This window comes from Macrobrachium rosenbergii, chromosome 55 (assembly GCF_040412425.1).
Source record: "Macrobrachium rosenbergii isolate ZJJX-2024 chromosome 55, ASM4041242v1, whole genome shotgun sequence".
NCBI lineage: Eukaryota > Metazoa > Arthropoda > Malacostraca > Decapoda > Palaemonidae > Macrobrachium > Macrobrachium rosenbergii.
In genome coordinates this window covers 66,129,346-66,145,914 of record NC_089795.1, presented here as the reverse complement: position 1 = coordinate 66,145,914, position 16,569 = coordinate 66,129,346, and the positions used below count along the sequence as shown (strand labels likewise).

The window sequence follows — 16,569 nt, the reverse complement described above, 5'->3', positions numbered from 1 at the left end:
GCATTCCAATTCTCAATCTTCAGGCTTTGTTTCCCCATTCCATATTCTACAATGCAGTCTAGTTATTATAAAGGTGTCATTCCAGGTGCAGTTAAAACAATCTCAGGGCTTTCCACCTGCTAAGTTTCTTTATTATTTATTCCTTTTCAAAACCTTTTTACTCATTCACAAGCACATTCGGGTCATCTTCAGTTTATGCCTTGTCAATCAGATTATCTCCCTCATATTTATGACCTCAAAAATGTTCACCCAACGTTGTCACTTTTTCTTCCTCCGATGTTAATATTAACCCATATCTCCTTTTTACAGGTATTTTCTTCTTTTTCTTCTCACCCTTTGATATGTCATTAATAGTCCTGTAGCCTACAGCAACACCAGTGCCAATCCTTGCATACAATTGTTTGTCAACATCATCAGTCTGTTTGTCCAGGTATTCTCTGTTATTTCTCCCTGGTCTTTCTTTAACTTCACTACCTTGACTTGAGTACTTAGCACGTTCTACTTTGCGTTTCTCATCTCTTTCATGAAATTTGTCTACATGGACCTTTAGCATCTGTTGATCCTTTTACTGTATCCCAGGTCTCCGATATCCGAGGTTCCTTCTTGTTACCTAATATCCCAGTACAGCACTTCGTTTCCAGCAGATTGATATACACTCTTGATGCCAAACCAGTTCTCTATTGTATCTAGAACTGCAAATCTACTTCGACTTTCAGTTTTAAAATCCTCTTAATGTTCATCTACAAGCTTTCTTGTATTCATCCTGGATACTCTCAACTTTTTCTTGCGCGCTCGTAATTTCATCTTTAGTTTGGAATTGAGAAGATGAGATCACTACCCACATCTGCTCCTTTGTAGTTTCTAACATTACTCAGCGTTCCTTTTCTCTCTCAGTTAATGGCTATCTGATCTATTTCGTTTCAACGACTGCCATATGGAAGAGTCCATTGTGCTTTAGATACCCTTTTGTTGGAAAAGACTATCTTCAATCACCAAATCATTTGCAGCACAAAAACTAATAAATTTTTGTTTGCAGTCTCTCCCAGACCTTCCTTGTCCACTCTATCCCCCATACCTTATCACCAAATCATTTGCAGCACAAAAACTAATAAATTTTTGTTTGCAGTCTCTCCCAGACCTTCCTTGTCCACTCTATCCCCCATACCTTATCACCAAATCATTTGCAGTTTGCAGTCTCTCCCTAGTCCACTCTAATACCTTAATAAATCATTTCTAATAAATTTTCGTTTGCAGTCTCTCCCAGACCTTAGTCCACTACATCCCCCGTACCTTCGCTGTTCCTACCAGCTTTTGCATTCTTATCACCAACAACAGTTCTCATATCTCCTCCTGGTATTTCATCTATAATATTCTGCAGTTTTATATAGAATTCACCTTTTATTTCTGCGCAGATATCATTCATTGGTGCATAGCACATTGTATTACTTGTATTGCATTGTTTTGATATAATTCTTGCCAGCAGTAATCTACTGGTCACTACTCTCCAGTCAGTCAGTCATTGGCTTTTTCCATTTGGTGTTAAGATCATGTCTGCTCTCTTTCTACCAGTTCCATCTGTTCTTCCTGAAGAAATATACGTTATCCATTCAGCTTTTCTTTTCCCTTTCCTTTGCACTGTGATTCATAAACAGTCCATAGCACATAAAATAATTTTCCATTGGTTCTATCTTTTCAATTTGACTCGGGGTCGTACATTCCAGTTTCCTATTTTCAGTTAATCCAGAGCATTTATAAACCGAGAGATTATTAGCACCCCCTTACGGCCGTGGGAATGGGGGCCATTTTTAAATTTTGCTTATAAATGTTTGTGACAGAATCCATGGATGTTTCAATGACTAATTACAGAAACGAGTAGCCAGTGCATTATAGTGCTCAGTTCTAGCTTGTACTTCTCTGTCTTGTTGTCTAATCACTCCAACTCCTATCCTCCGTCTTAAGCGTTGAATGGCTGAAAGTGCCTCAGTGCTTGACATTAAAGCCTAATTTTCATTCTTTCAATAGCATTTTTTAATTTCACCTCATCCGGGGTTTTACCTTCTGCCGTTGTCAGTAGTTTTTAAGTTAGTCATCAGTTTCTTATATGGTAACAACCAGTGATGTAACTGCCAATCAAGGAATCTCTCGAGTGATTTCATTTTGCCTCCTGCACTGCCTGGCCACCAATAAAGGCAACAGAATGCCCTCATATTGTCACACGGGCCTTGTCTTCTTTCAGGTGGGAGACATGATTATCCTCATTTAGCCGAGTAATACACCTAATGTAATGCATACACTGAGTCATTAAGTGTATCAGATCAGTTCAAATGTTTCTCAAAATGGCATATGCTAGTTTTCCATGTATTTGGCGATAGCATAGTTGCTTACCTGCCAGAGGCTTAGCGCAGTGGTAAAACTTATTAAAACTGATTTTTTCAATAAGAAGAAAGTCATTCCTAGAATTAATTTCATAATGTAACTTTCCTAGCTGGAGTTAATCATACATCCTCAGTAAGAGGAGGTACTGAGCAGCTTTTCGTCCAAAAAAAATTTTTTTTTTTTTTTTTGGTTGCTTTTGTTTCCTTCCAACTATTTGTTTACCTTTTAGTCTGCGAGGTAGACCAGTTTTCTACCCAGGTCGAACTACCGTCATACTCACTGCTAATATCTCTAAATTTATCCTCAAAAGGGTATCATTTCCATTCCTTTTCGTTCACCAGTGATTTCAGTTTCTTCCTCAGTATTATTACTTAAATGAATTTCTTTATAGCCGTACCCGCGCTCTCTTATTTATTTTTAATATCTCATCCACACGTCCCATTTTTTCTGCCATTCCCAATTTTCATTAATTTCTCGCTGGGAAATTCAGTCCATCTGTACAATGCATTCTATTACCTGTTCATATACATCCAAATCTAATGATTCAGAATTCTGTAATCTCTGATTAATGAAGTGGTGGTGCAACGAATGACATATTTCAAGTAATCTGTGCTGTGTACCAGACATTTTTTTCTATAGAAAATGAATATTAAATGATAACATGATACAGCCTTAAAATTTTGGACGATCTTCAGAGAAAGAAATTCCAAAGCTTCAGATAAAGAAACGAAATCGGATAGTTTATAACATCCAAATTAGTGAGACCGACATTGTATGAAGATGATAGTTTAGTATAAGAGTAGACGCAATTTTTTAGGCAGCGCGACCAAAAAAAAAAAAAATGTTGAGAACTCGTGTAAACTCTTATGTATTGTTGAATCAACCTCAAAGTTCGATGTACAGTACATACATGTCTTAAGAAAAAATATTGTCAAAACCAAAAGATTAAAAATTATTAAATTCCCTCGGTAAAATTAATGACAAAGTGAGAAAATAACAAGGTTATGCTTTGTAATAAGAAAGTATTTTCTTATTACAACTGTATCATCAAAAGATGTGCCAGTTTTGACAGAAGTAAAGGGACAGTAATTGGACGACATTTTCAGTTGTCTCATATGATAACTTAAGAATACAGGTACACGGAAATTAAACCTATTTTGATGCTACATTGCTCATGCGTTAAAAGTACGTCATTCCATTGATAAACAAATGTATTAGAATTGCAAATTTAGTTCAGCTTCACGCTTAAACCGAGCCAGTCACCCTACCATCTGCATGTAATAGAGCACTTTGTTCATATATATATATATATATATATATATATATATATATATATATATATATATATATATATATATATATATATATACATACACTATATTATAAAACGCTTTCTAATAAAATATATACCTTCCTCTGGATACTACTTCCTCTCTCCTAACAGTTGTTTCATAGTGCACCTGCGAGGTTTTCCTCCTGTTACACCTTTAAACCCTCCTTTCCTCTTCAGTTTTCCTAGTGCTTGGCCTCTGGCCTAAATCTTATAGTACTCCAATTCCGATACATCCTTAGCTCCCTCCACATTGCATCTTTTATGATATATACAGCATAATAAGTTTTATCGCCTTTTCCTTGAAGGATTATTTAAAAATTTTTCGTTAATATTGTGCCAATCACAGACCGACAGGTTTTTCCTTTTTTTCAGTCTTCCTCATTTTTTTGACAGTGCCGTATTTTTACTTTTGTCATTTGTCATTCTCTTTGTGTTTCAATATTTTAAATACTGCGCTTAATTGTGGATGTTCTTTTTCCTCGTTTCATTTTCACCTTGCTGTCCTTTTCTCCTGGCTTGTATTGTTGGTGATTTTTCCTTAGTTTCAATTTCTTTCACGATGATCCGGCACTAGTGATTGCAGTTTGAACCAAACGCTTAAGCGTAGAAGCGAAAGAGGCAAATTACGAATTCACTTCCATGAACATTTTATTCTGTATTTGTTTTTGCAGAATCAAGATTTGTTTTGAATATTGTGGAAATCAGTTATATTGCCCTTTAAACACTGGGTTAAATTACCTGTTTTTCTCGAAAGATAAGCTTAAAGTTCCCCCGGTGATGCCATAGGCCACAATCACTATCTACTTCCAAATTTTTCATCTTTTCACTGTAACTTTCACTTATGACAAAGTCTGATTTACGACCACGTTTTTACATAGGTTCATCTATGAGGTTTATGAAATTATGATTATTTAAGACGCTTCCAGCTTCTCGAGTTTGTAGCTTCTGTTTGCAGTGTCATCGACCCTTCAGCTGGTCTCCACACATATAAGAGTTCGTCTTATTTCATCTTCAAACATATTTTGATATTCTTATGTTTTATTCTTATTTGTCTTTATGCCATTATATAAGCAAATGTTAGGCATTTTTATTCGTTCGTGTGGCTTTAGTTGTCCCAGGAGAATAACTTCTACTCCCTGGCAGTATTTCCTACCCTTGGCATGTGATGAAATGCGTGCGTGGGTTTTTTTTTTTACTTTTATGTCATTGCTAAGTTGAATTATGCCTATAAGGAGACGTTATTGTATTATGCATTGTATTATGCACTTTATAACCTTTGTCGTCAACTGCCTGCTCATGTGTTTTATCACCTACAGTAGATGTTATCATTCTGATTCTTTAGGCTGGCAGAGAACAAGACGACGGGCTATTATCCGAATTAATTCAAGGAAAGAAAGACTAGAGGAAATGGACAAATAGACAGCTCTGAATCTCACATAAATAATTTCACGAAAGTCAAGTTTTTGGCGTTCCGTTACATAGGCTGCACTACTCCATCACTACTATTTGCTATTGTAGGTGTTATGAACATTTTCTCACCCGTATAGTGGTAATATGCCATAATGCTTATTAACCGTGGACTTTGCGGGTTCACCCAACACTTAAGAACAAGAGTACCAGTACACGTAACCTCTAAAAGTGTTGTTAATAACGTAAGCCCACTAGTTTGTGAGAAATGGAGTGGAAATACAGTTCGATTACACCCCTGTCCGAGGTATTTCCATGGACTTCCAACGGATGTTTTATCTAAACCATACAATTCATATTGTCGAAGGCCTGCTCTTGGAATATCCGTGGATTTCAGAAGTGGTTCTAATCGGGAATTTAACACTTGCTCAGTATCATTTAAGAAATTCAACCATGAAAGGTCTGGAAATCAGGAAAGCGAAAGAAAAACTCTTAGGAAAGACCAAGAAGAAGGGTCTCCACTTATACTTTTAATAGAAAATAAAGAATCAGGTATGCCATGAATATATGTATAGCGTACTGTAGAATAGTGCCAGTCCTTGAATGCTTTCCCTCGGTTGTAATTTCGGTATAATCATGGGGTTGCTCCGCTTCAGGTATTAGGCCAGCCCTACCTTGGAAATTGACTTTTTCCCTTATGATTTTGGTGGCCTATTAACAATTCACCATTATTTTTGTCAGTCGACTGTAATTAACATGAGAACTGATATGTTGTTGTATGCTGGTCATCCTTGAATGCAATCGCGCATGTGCAGTGTTATGGGGGAGCTTTTGGTAAAAAGTGGTGTTTCCTTCCTTTTGGGTCCACCCCCGGCTAAGTAACACGGCCTACTAAGTTAGGTTAGGGTATGGTAGGTTAGCATAGTTCCTTTTATAATAGGTTTCCTTAGCCAGTCCCCTCTTGAACGTAAGGCTCCCTAATGACTTGCGCATGTGCGGAACTATTTCATAACAACAACATGACAGTCCGGTCTTTCTCCCAACAATTTCCCCCACCCAAAACCTCACACTCCCAAATGGTCTCCAACCATGTCAGGTAGATATGAGGGTAATAATAATTGACCGACAGTAAACAACACCACCTCCTTCATCAGCAACATTAAAAGTATAGGAAAAATCAATTTCCAAGGTAATAGTCCATGCAGAGTTACCCTGTAGCTTTACCATAATTTCTTTCAATGCAGCCCTTGCTAATGCTATCCTGTTTGCAATAGCCTATACTCTGGCGCCTTCATGGCGATTTAAGTGTTGTCCCCTAAGTTGCCAAATGTACTTCAAGGCCTACCCTTCCCATTTTTACCCCTTTTAATCCGTGCTTCTGTCAGGAGTTTAACCTACCTGGCATTTGTTAAATGTCTCCTGGGAGCAGTATACTTCTGGGTGTTCCCTATTGCCTGACACTCCTTCGAAAATATTTCCATTCTTCCAGGTCTCTGTTTTTCATATATATATATATATATATATATATATATATATATATATATATATATATATATATATATATATATACATAGAGAGAGAGAGAGAGGCTATTGACATTTTGAAAGGATTGTGTGTAGACAGATAAGAGAGTTCATAGGTTACAAATAAGATTATCACAGCTATTTAATTTATCATCTATTCATAATATAGTCCTTCGTTTCTTTCCAGTAAAAGAGTTTCATAACATTTTCATTCTATCTTCTTTCTTTGATTAAATCAGTTGGTACTTCTCCCTTACATAATAGTCTAAAACAGTTCTAAAACGCTCTTGTCAAAATCGCCGAAATCTGTCACAGTTTTCAGTTGATGTTCTCCCATTCCAGGAAAATTGCTGTGCCGATCTCTCTTCCGTATCTTTGCCTTCTTTGCAAATCCTGCTGATTGTTCTCTCGGTATCATTGTTGCTTCTTGGAGGGCGCGTTGTAGTTTTTTCTGATATCCACAATGGGTCCACGGTTTGCCTTTTCTTTAGAAAAGTGCTTAACGACCCTATGAACGATTTCTCGAGCCTGGGATGATGAAGATTAATGCGGAATGAGGACCTCCTTCCATGTTGTTTGTAAGCGACAGACTCCTTAATGAGTCAGTGAGTGTTTTGACTGAGCTTCCCTTTGGAGGCACGGGCTGTTTGACATCTTTATGCCCTAAGGTCAGCTTAACAGGTGAGAGGAACTGTGGCGCTGAAATTTTGTTACATTTAAGAATAAACGTGTTGTTTTATTGTTGTTAAATGCTAGAAAATTACGAGGGCCTTTAATATTGGGCAAAAAATTGATTAGCAACCAATTATATTTGTGTTGTATGACTTATGCTGCTTTCCCTACCATACAATGTTAATATTTGATGTGGCAGCGCAGGTCACCTCCATGCCTGCCCTTTTTGCCATGAAGGAGCCATATATAATGTGCTCAGATGTCATTTTATTTGTGTAACCTAATCGGCCTGTTTTGTAATTTAATGCACTTGTTTAATTCCACAGTCACTACCATTAGTGCCAGCTTTAGTACCAACTCCATATGTTACAACATAAACAAAAGGTGGTAGAACTACGGTATAACTCTGCATGGCTTATTACATTGGAAATTGAGTTTTTCTGTAGTATTTTGGTTGCCTATCAAGAATTTTCTGGTATTTTTTGGCGGTCGACTGTGTTTAACCTGTAATTAACATCAGAACATCATAACTGACATGTTATTGTATGCTGGCCACCGTGGAATGCTGTCACGCATGCGCAGTGTTATACGGAAGCTTTTGGTAACAAGTGGAGTTTCCTTTACCAGGGGGTCAGGGGAGCAGAGCTAAATAACATGGCCTACTAGGTTAGGGTAGATTACTTTAGCATAGTTCCTTTAGGTTTCCTTAGCCAGTCCCTTCTTGAACATATGACTCCCAGATGCCTTGCATTTGCACGGAACCATTCCAGGATGGCCATCTTAACAACTTGCCTGTTCTCTCTCCCTGTGTAAGTTTTTACTTTATTTCCACAATTGCTACCATTAGTGCTAGCTTTAGTACCAGCTTCATGAGTGTTAAAACGTAAACAAAAAATGGTATAACTGCACGGCTTATTACCTTGGAAATTGAGTTTTTCTATAGTATTTTGGTTGCTTATCAAGAATATACCATTATTTTTTGGCAGTCAACTGTAATTAACCTGTAATTAACCTCAGAACTGATATGTTATTGTATGCTGGCCACCCTGGAATGCTATCGTGCATACGCAGTATTATAGGGGAGGTTTTGGTAAAAAGTGGAGTTTCCTTCACTGGGTGTCTGGGAAGGGACGCCCCAGCTAAGTAAAACGGCCTACTAGGTTAGGTTAGGGTTGGTTAGGTTAGTATAGTTCCTTTTATAGTAGTTATCCTTAGACAGTCCTTGAACATATGCCTCCCATATGCCTTTTGTATGCATGGAACCATTTCAGGGTGGCCATCATAACAACAACATGTCCTTTCTCTCTCTGTATGTTTTACCCCACCCAAAACCCCCTGTTCCCAAAGGGTCCCCGATAAAGATGTGAGGTTATTAATAATTGATTTGACCACTAATAAACAACACCACCTCCTTCATCAGCAACACTGAAAGTATAGGAAAAATCAATTTCCAAGGTAATAATCCATGAAGAGCTGTTCCATAGTTTTACCCAAAAGATAGTTAATATCTCTGATACAGTAAATTTGCAATAGATTTTAGTATGAGTTTTGTATTAAGCATATTTAGAAGACTTTGAAGCAGTGCATATAAATTCCAATATCAAGTTGTGGTATTGGAGTAGTTTGCAGAACGAAGGACTACCTCCGAACAGAAGCTAAGTCCATTGTTTCCGGCGTTTAATATTACTTTGGAGGGGGTGTCCAAGGGTTCCTAACCCTCATGGCCAGGTCAGGGCACAGTGCCATAAGTGAGGTTAGGAAGGTAAGGTCTGGTTAGGTCAGGACCTGGTATTCTAGGAAAGTTTAGGTTTGTTTACGTCTGCGGAACCTGTCCTGTCGTTCTACACTCGCCCATTAAGTAGTATAAAAAAATATTTAGGGTTGCAATATCAGGTTATCAGTGTATTTTCTGACAACCCTGTTAGGGCATAACTCATGCCAGATTGTTGTAATTATTATTACTGGTGTATTTCTTCATTTATTACCACTCCACTGAAGGCGCTCTGCAGAACGCTCCCACTTTAATCACATAAACATATTTGAAATAAAGGAATCACTTCACATATTTAATACTTACTTGTGAAATCCTCAGTATCTGAGCACTTCACAGACAAGACATTGCTTTATTGGAAAGTTTTAACATCTCTCAATTATGAACATCCATAAGACAATCAATCAATCCAAGGTACTGTGACTTCATGAATGTTAATACAGTATAAAGAGAATTTTCAGTTATCAACTGATGTAAAACAACATTTGCATCCATGATCAGCATTTGCAGCAACTCATTTGTCCTCCACATCTAAAGCTTTTCAGCTTCTTGAATTCATCCTGTGTACAGTATCTTGTTGTCTTTGTTTTGTACTTTTTGTACATTTGACAGATTTTAAGTACTGTACAGTCTTTTGTCCCTTGATTACAATCGTAATTACCAGTAAATCACTTGTACAGTCTTTTGTCCCTTGATTACAATCGTAATTACCAGTAAATCACTTATATTAGGAAAGGCACTAGCAATTGAAGGGATTACAAGTGAAATTCTGTAGTATGGAGATGGTAGTGTAAATGAGAAGTTGACTAAGATTTGTCATGTATGTATGGTTATGAGAAGGCTTCCAAAGGAACAGGCAATAGGAATGGTTATACTGTTGTATAAAGATGAAGGAGATAGAGATGATTGTAAGAATTTAGAAACAACATTCCTTAGCAAACCAGGGAAGGTAGGTAAGTTTTTTATAGAGGAAGTAAGCAGAAGACAGAATCATTGATAGGAGAATTTACAATAGATATAGATGAAATGTTGTGGGATAAAAAATGTGTCGTGAGTGGAGTGTAGAATGGCTGTACTTATTAAGTGTGAATGAAGAGAAACTAAAGAAACTAGTAAAATGTGTGAAAGTATGAGAAGGAGGTTGAAAGTAAATATGAGAAAGAAGAAGGTTATATAGTTAATAAATGAAAGCCAGGAAGATGAAAAACTGAATGTTAATAGGGATGGTAGAAGAATGGATTAGTGTAGGTTTTTGGGAGTAAATATATTGGATAATGGTAGGCTGAGAGGAGAGGTGAGTCATATAATAGGTGAACCAAGATAAGTAGCAGGGTATCTGCATAAGGTTGGGAAGAGATTTTGAAGTGTGTGTGGAAACCAAGATGGAACACTATGAGGTATTATTGAGCCAATGCTGTTGATGGAGTAAAGTATAGATGAATGTGATTGAATATCAAAGGTGTTGCAAATGGACTGTTTATGTAGCATTTATAGCACGAAAAAATTTAGGGGTGGAAATGTGAACTGTGGAGGTACTTTAAAGAAGTTGTAAAAAAGTTAGTACAGTGTGTTTGAATGGGTGGCTCATTGGTTCAGAGTATTTTGAGATGGCTGGATCATGTGGAGTGAATGGTGGATGACCAGTTAATGAAAGGAAAGTTTAATTCGTAAGTACTATGAGGCAAGAGAAGAGAAAGACCCTGAAAGTGTTGTATGTGATGTCATGAGGCAATTATCAGAAAGGAAGTGCCCTAATATCCAGGAAGGGTGAGAGATTATGCAAGATAGAAGTGATGATGCAGTATGTTTACAGAGGTCCAGGGCAGTACTGTTGAGTGTTGTTTAAATGTATGAAGAAGGTAATGTTTGAAGGTTTTTGCACAGAGGTTCTTCCACAATTCAAATTATCTCTGTATTTTGCATCTTCCTTATAGAATGTCATTTCTGGTCCATCCTTCATTAAACTAACCACTTAATCTTATGAGTCATGAATTAATATACACAGTTTTCAATAATTACCAGTTTTTACTTTATTTGATTTCCTCTGATGAATGTCTGAGTTATCAGATATTTTCCTACCTTTAATTTTCATGCAGTTGTATATATTTTTTATTTTTTATCCATGAATTTTGATCACAGTGTGATAATACCCAACATGAAGTTTCATAATAATTAAGCTGTCAACCATGTTTTTCTTCATAATTCTCATTTTACATTTAAGCACAATTTGCCAGCTCACCAGCCCCTCAATGCAATATTTTATAAAGCGGATTTTTAAAGAATTTTTACTTTACTTAGCAAATGTTCATTCTCACACTTTGCAGCCTAAGTTGTTTTCAGAAAAAATATGGACATTTATCAAATATTTATAGTTTTTCCAATTTACTTTCAGATAAAGTGATGAGTGTCACCTTGAAACAAGCTGAACGAATTGCTAAAAGAAGAGATCTTAAACTTGTACAGGTGGAAGATCCAAACCTTAAAGGGAAAACAAGTAGAATGGTTTATAAGCTGATTACAGGAAAAGAATATTATGAAATAAGCAGAGCCAAAAAAGAAGAAAAATCATCTTCAGGAATAAAGGTAATTTTTGTTTACTTCAGAGTTAAACATAATTTCATGAAATCTTTGTTTAAATTTTCCCATTGCTATAGAAGAGGTCTGTGGTCTTGTACAATGTTAAACATTCTAATTGTAAAATGATCCCTTAGTAACACAAAAAGTTGCAACCAAATTAATGTAGATTTTTGTACAAGTAGAATAAGACTTGTCTCATAATTCAGTGCTGTAATTAAATACACTCCTCTACCTATGATCATGCAGATCATGATTTTTTGAAGCTACAGTGGTGCCATAATGATGAGTATTTGGTAGAATTTTGAATTTTGATTTGTCCCCATACTTGTGATATATGGTATGGTGTGCTCCAAATGATGGGCAAAGATAGTAACCTGCAGCATCAACTCTTCCAAGCTCTCAGGCTTTTCATGATCATTTTAATAAACATAAGCAAACAGTCTACTTAATCCCTATGTGTATCTTCTGGTGAGAAGAAAGAGGAAGGCAGTTACTCTGGAGACAAACTCAGGCCACCTTGTTTATTCCTTCACATGAAACTCTGGACTGAGCTTTATTAAGGGACTTGACTCTGAAGTCAATACTTCTGGTGGCTCTAATGCCTGCCTGTTTATTGAGTGAGATCCATGCTCTTTCTGGTAGGGTAACTTGCAAAATGGTTTGTCATATGTTTCTGGTTTTATTGCTAGGATGCAAACAACTTTCTCCCAGCCTCTGACTTCTCCATGTTAGCTTATTCCTTTCTTGGGATGCATTCAAGTAAAAAAAAAACATCAATTGAAAGAGGAAGATATGCAAATGCACATGGTATAAAAAAAAAAATCCAAACAATTTTTGTACCTTTCATGGGAAGTTGAAAGTGAATATTTACAACCCTGTACGGGCCTCTTTTCCAGAACTCGTAAAAATATGCTAATTTTACAAAGTTATAAATGTTTTTCTAATAATTTATTTTATTTTATTTTGTACAATTATAATTACAGCTCACAACGGTTGCCATAAGTCATTTATGGCACACTGAAGTGATATGAACATTTTTCCTGCCAAATTTATCCAAACTGTATGGCATGCAATATTAATACTCATAAGAGTTAGCCCGGCGTTCGCTCAAAACCTGTTAAAGTTCCTCATATGATCATGCCCTTCCAGTAAGGGTTAAGGTGACTGGGAAGGAAGCAAAAGAAGAAGCATAATCAGGAAAGTGGTTGCGATATTATTGTGGAAAAGATACAGGCGTAAACTCAGCAACAGAAGATGCCAGAAGGTGTCGCAAGATTACAACAGATATAGGAGTAAGAAATGTTGTACTTTAACAAATGAGGAAAAGCAGAAAGTTGAGAACTGTGTTGAGATAGATGGGTAGGTTCTCAGAAGGGGTATAAAACTTGTGTTACCATAGAAACACACGTGGCTGTGAAGCAGGTGTTGAGAGCAGTAAGAAGAGAGTCGCTAAAGGATGGATGAATTGGAGAAATAGTTAGACTGCTGGTTGGTAAAAAGGCTGATTTTGTGCCATATAAAGATAAAGGAGGGTTTGGATAGCAGAAATTAAGTTGATCAAGATGGCATAATCGTTTTATTACTGTACAGTTCAGCATATTTATTCATTACCAGGGAGGTAGAGCACAATTTTCTAAGAACTGACAGCCCTTTTTTTCAAAATGTTGGGTGTGTTTTTTGTAAGTACATTCCATTAATGATCCTGAATGCAATCATACACCTTAATCTATTTGTATTTGTAATTAGAGAGTATAATCTGATGCTGTTTTTACTTTATTTGTTCTAACTTGTTTTACTCTATTTCAGGGGGAAAAATCATTAACTCTGAATGGGAATATTGCACCCAATGATCTCCATTCAAAATTACAAAATATTAACAAATGGATTACAAAAGGCTTCCAAGTAAGAGTAACTATAGCTGCAAAGGGGGCATCCACTGAAAGTTTGGTGAGTTTTTCTCTAAATTTGCCTGTACAGAGACAGTGAATGACTGGCTTTCTTATAAAGCTCTTAATTTTTCAACAAGCAGCTTTGGTTTTCAGGATATTGTCACATTTTACCTGTTAATGAGGCAGATGTGGCTTTTTAACAAACACTTCATTTTCTGTCATAAAGTATTAACAGAAATTTTGTCTTAGGCAAAAATGTTGTATCCTACAGATACAAACTCCTTTATTTTAAGTGTGTCATAGTAAGTAGGTATTCTGGAAAAGTTTAACTTCCATTACCACAGCTAAAAACTATCAGACAATTACAATTTCAATTATGAACCTAAAATGGGTGATGACATCTGCTTGCCACATAGCAAAACTCCAAACATTGGGTTAAGGGCTCCTCAATAACCAGACATGATGGATTTTGTATTTCTTATGAAGTTTATATTTCAAAGAATGTAGATGGGTCAGTTTTTGTTTATTAAGAAGTGTATTTTTTTCATAGGAAGGAGTCTTTAGCGAGATTCAGAAGGCAGTGGAGAGCATGAGAGGACGTATTTTACAGCGTCGTGAGAAGTTTGGTGACACAAAATTTTATATTGCTCCTCCAAAAGAAAAGAAGGTTCAAAAGCAACAAGCTGAAGATTTGAATAATTCACCAGTCCTTGAAGATGCTGCAGAAAAATGAGATTTTGGACATTTTTAGTAAAGAATAATAGAGGGGAAATTGCAGACTAAGTAATGTTACTGAGTTGTTTTTTTAGTTTTTAAATGATTTTCTTTAGGTTTTGTCTGTGAGGAAATTAATATGTTTAAAATTTTAGACAAGGCTTACTTGTATCTTGGTTTCCCTATCATGGAACATCCATTTCATATGAGGTAAGGTGTGCATTTTCCTTCTTTATGATGTTATTGTTGTAGAACTACAAACCAGTATGATAAACATTGACCAGATTTGTAAAATACTCTATATTTTTTAGTATTCCAAGTCAAATACACCTGGCTCTTAGTCAGGGAACGTCTTTCATGAAGTTTCTCTTCATCTACTGTACAGTAATTGCAGTTCTGTTGATGCCACTAATTGCTGGTCTTTGAGACATTAGTAACTTTTTTAAGATTAAAATTCTACAGAAGTGCAATAAGGGTCAATGCAGAGTTTACTTATCTCACTAGGGGAACCTAGATTTAAAGTTAGATAGTTATCTAACCTTTATAGAGAACCAGTGAAATAATTTATGTAAATTTGCAGAGTTCCCTAATACTTACTGCTTATTTGATTTTATATAATAAAAATAAGAATCCAATTTAGAGGGAATGTCTGTATTTAAATTTGAACATGTAGAGGTAACATTAGTTGGGAGTGAAATAGAAAGTTATCTGTACTTTTCCCTTCATGTGAGAGAACCATGGTCATCAGTTATTAGGAGAGGTTGCTTGTCCTTTCAGAGAATCCATGTTTAAGAGTCCTTGAACTCTGTGCAAGTGATGATGTGTAAGGTGATTCTCAGAATAGTGAATGCAAAGTTACTGTTTCCAACATATTAATTTAACTTTTTCATGGTTTATCACTCTTGAACATTTTCAGCACTTAATGCAGCACCAACATAATGAAGAATGATAGCTAATGTGACAGTATTGTTGAATATTAGGCTGCTTCCTTAGTCATACTGTGTTCTCAAGGCTATTGGTGCTAACACTATAAGCGAAGTAGGAGTTGGCAAGGGCCTTTTTGTAAATGTATGCCTTTTTAAATGCCATATGACTATGACCAGCCAGTAAATAACTGGTTTTGAAAATCTGCTCATAATAATATTGTAAATGCTTTGTAAAAAATTCTTTTGTATCTTGATATTTCATAGATATATTGGACAGGTTTCATTATCACAGTGAATCTTGTGTAAGTAACACAGTCTTTGTTACTGAGATTTCCAAATATGATGAAAATATAATTTTTAGTTGTCTTTTTATTACTCTATTTATATAAGCAGGAAGTTTTGGGAGAAACTCAGCTGAGCTCTCAATTTCTTGAGTTATCTACATCGTGAATAGCCATACTTTTTTTACCTATCTTATATGAGCACAACCATCTGTCAGGATTTGAAACTGGTAAGTAACTTTTGAAAGGATACTGAAATTTATGTCATGTAGGTAAGTACTTGTTTAGAAACATGAATGAATGCCATCAGGTTGGGCCTTGTGCACCTTGTCAGTTCACAGTTTACTAATAGCAATTTGTATTTGTTGGAGTATGCCACTCCAGATTTCTTATTTTGGTAAATTCTAGTTTCTCTTGGATTGTGCTGGTCAGTGTATAAAATACTGTACATTATTTGTGAATACAGTATGTCGTTTATGATTGAACTCAGGGAAACAGATATTCTGGTAATTTTAATGGGATCTTATATCTGTACTGTGTCACAGTTTATTTTGTAAAGATAGACCAATTTGAGCTCTATTGTTGTGAATATAGTATTAAACTTACCTAGATTTTGATATGGTTGATTTTCATCAAATGAATACAAACAAAGGATACACAGTGTAATTTTTATCCATCTCTCTTTCTTAGTTGCATATTATGACTGGCCAGTCACTTTGTGGTTTTAGTAAATTACCATTTATTAAAATATTGCGCCTTCAGATATATTTGGAACACTCAGAGTGGGTATCACCTTCCCTAAAATTAAGAGACAGAACAATATACAGTACAGTAGTAGTACATCTAATTTTTCTTTTTAATGGAAAATACAAAAGGAGAACTAAATCTAAATTATAGATTCATGTGAGACCTCAGGTATACATTCATTTGAAAATTATAGTTTTGACAAACAAAATGGCCTGTTTCCAGTAGCCCTTATATAGGCATAATGTGTTTTGCAGAATATCTGATGAAGGATGGCTGCTGCAGTTGCTGCTGGTAAGGAGGAAGCCCCTGAAGATGTTGATAACAGCTAGGGTGAAGCTGTTTCACAACGAGTG

The 16,569-nt window shown here is 36.0% G+C and overlaps 1 protein-coding gene across 1 annotated transcript; it reads left to right on the top strand.

The window, feature by feature from the left end:
* The first annotated feature begins 5,136 nt into the window (after positions 1–5,136).
* mIF3 (mitochondrial translation initiation factor 3) lies at positions 5,137–15,548 on the top strand. The gene is made up of 4 exons (XM_067098779.1): positions 5,137–5,668; positions 11,475–11,665; positions 13,466–13,606; positions 14,099–15,548. Exons 1-4 carry the CDS (start codon positions 5,272–5,274, stop codon positions 14,279–14,281), a joined length of 912 nt encoding a protein of 303 aa, XP_066954880.1. The 5' UTR covers positions 5,137–5,271; the 3' UTR covers positions 14,282–15,548.
* The last annotated feature ends 1,021 nt before the right edge of the window (positions 15,549–16,569 follow it).

Excerpts from the sequence above, each read along its gene's own strand:
- mIF3 (XM_067098779.1), top strand. The coding sequence starts at position 5,272 with ATGCTTATTAACCGTGGACTTTGCGGGTTCACCCAACACTTAAGAACA. Across the intron at positions 11,666-13,465 it reads AATCATCTTCAGGAATAAAG|GGGGAAAAATCATTAACTCT; the intron begins GTAATTTTTGTT and ends ACTCTATTTCAG. Across the intron at positions 13,607-14,098 it reads GGGCATCCACTGAAAGTTTG|GAAGGAGTCTTTAGCGAGAT; the intron begins GTGAGTTTTTCT and ends TTTTTTTCATAG.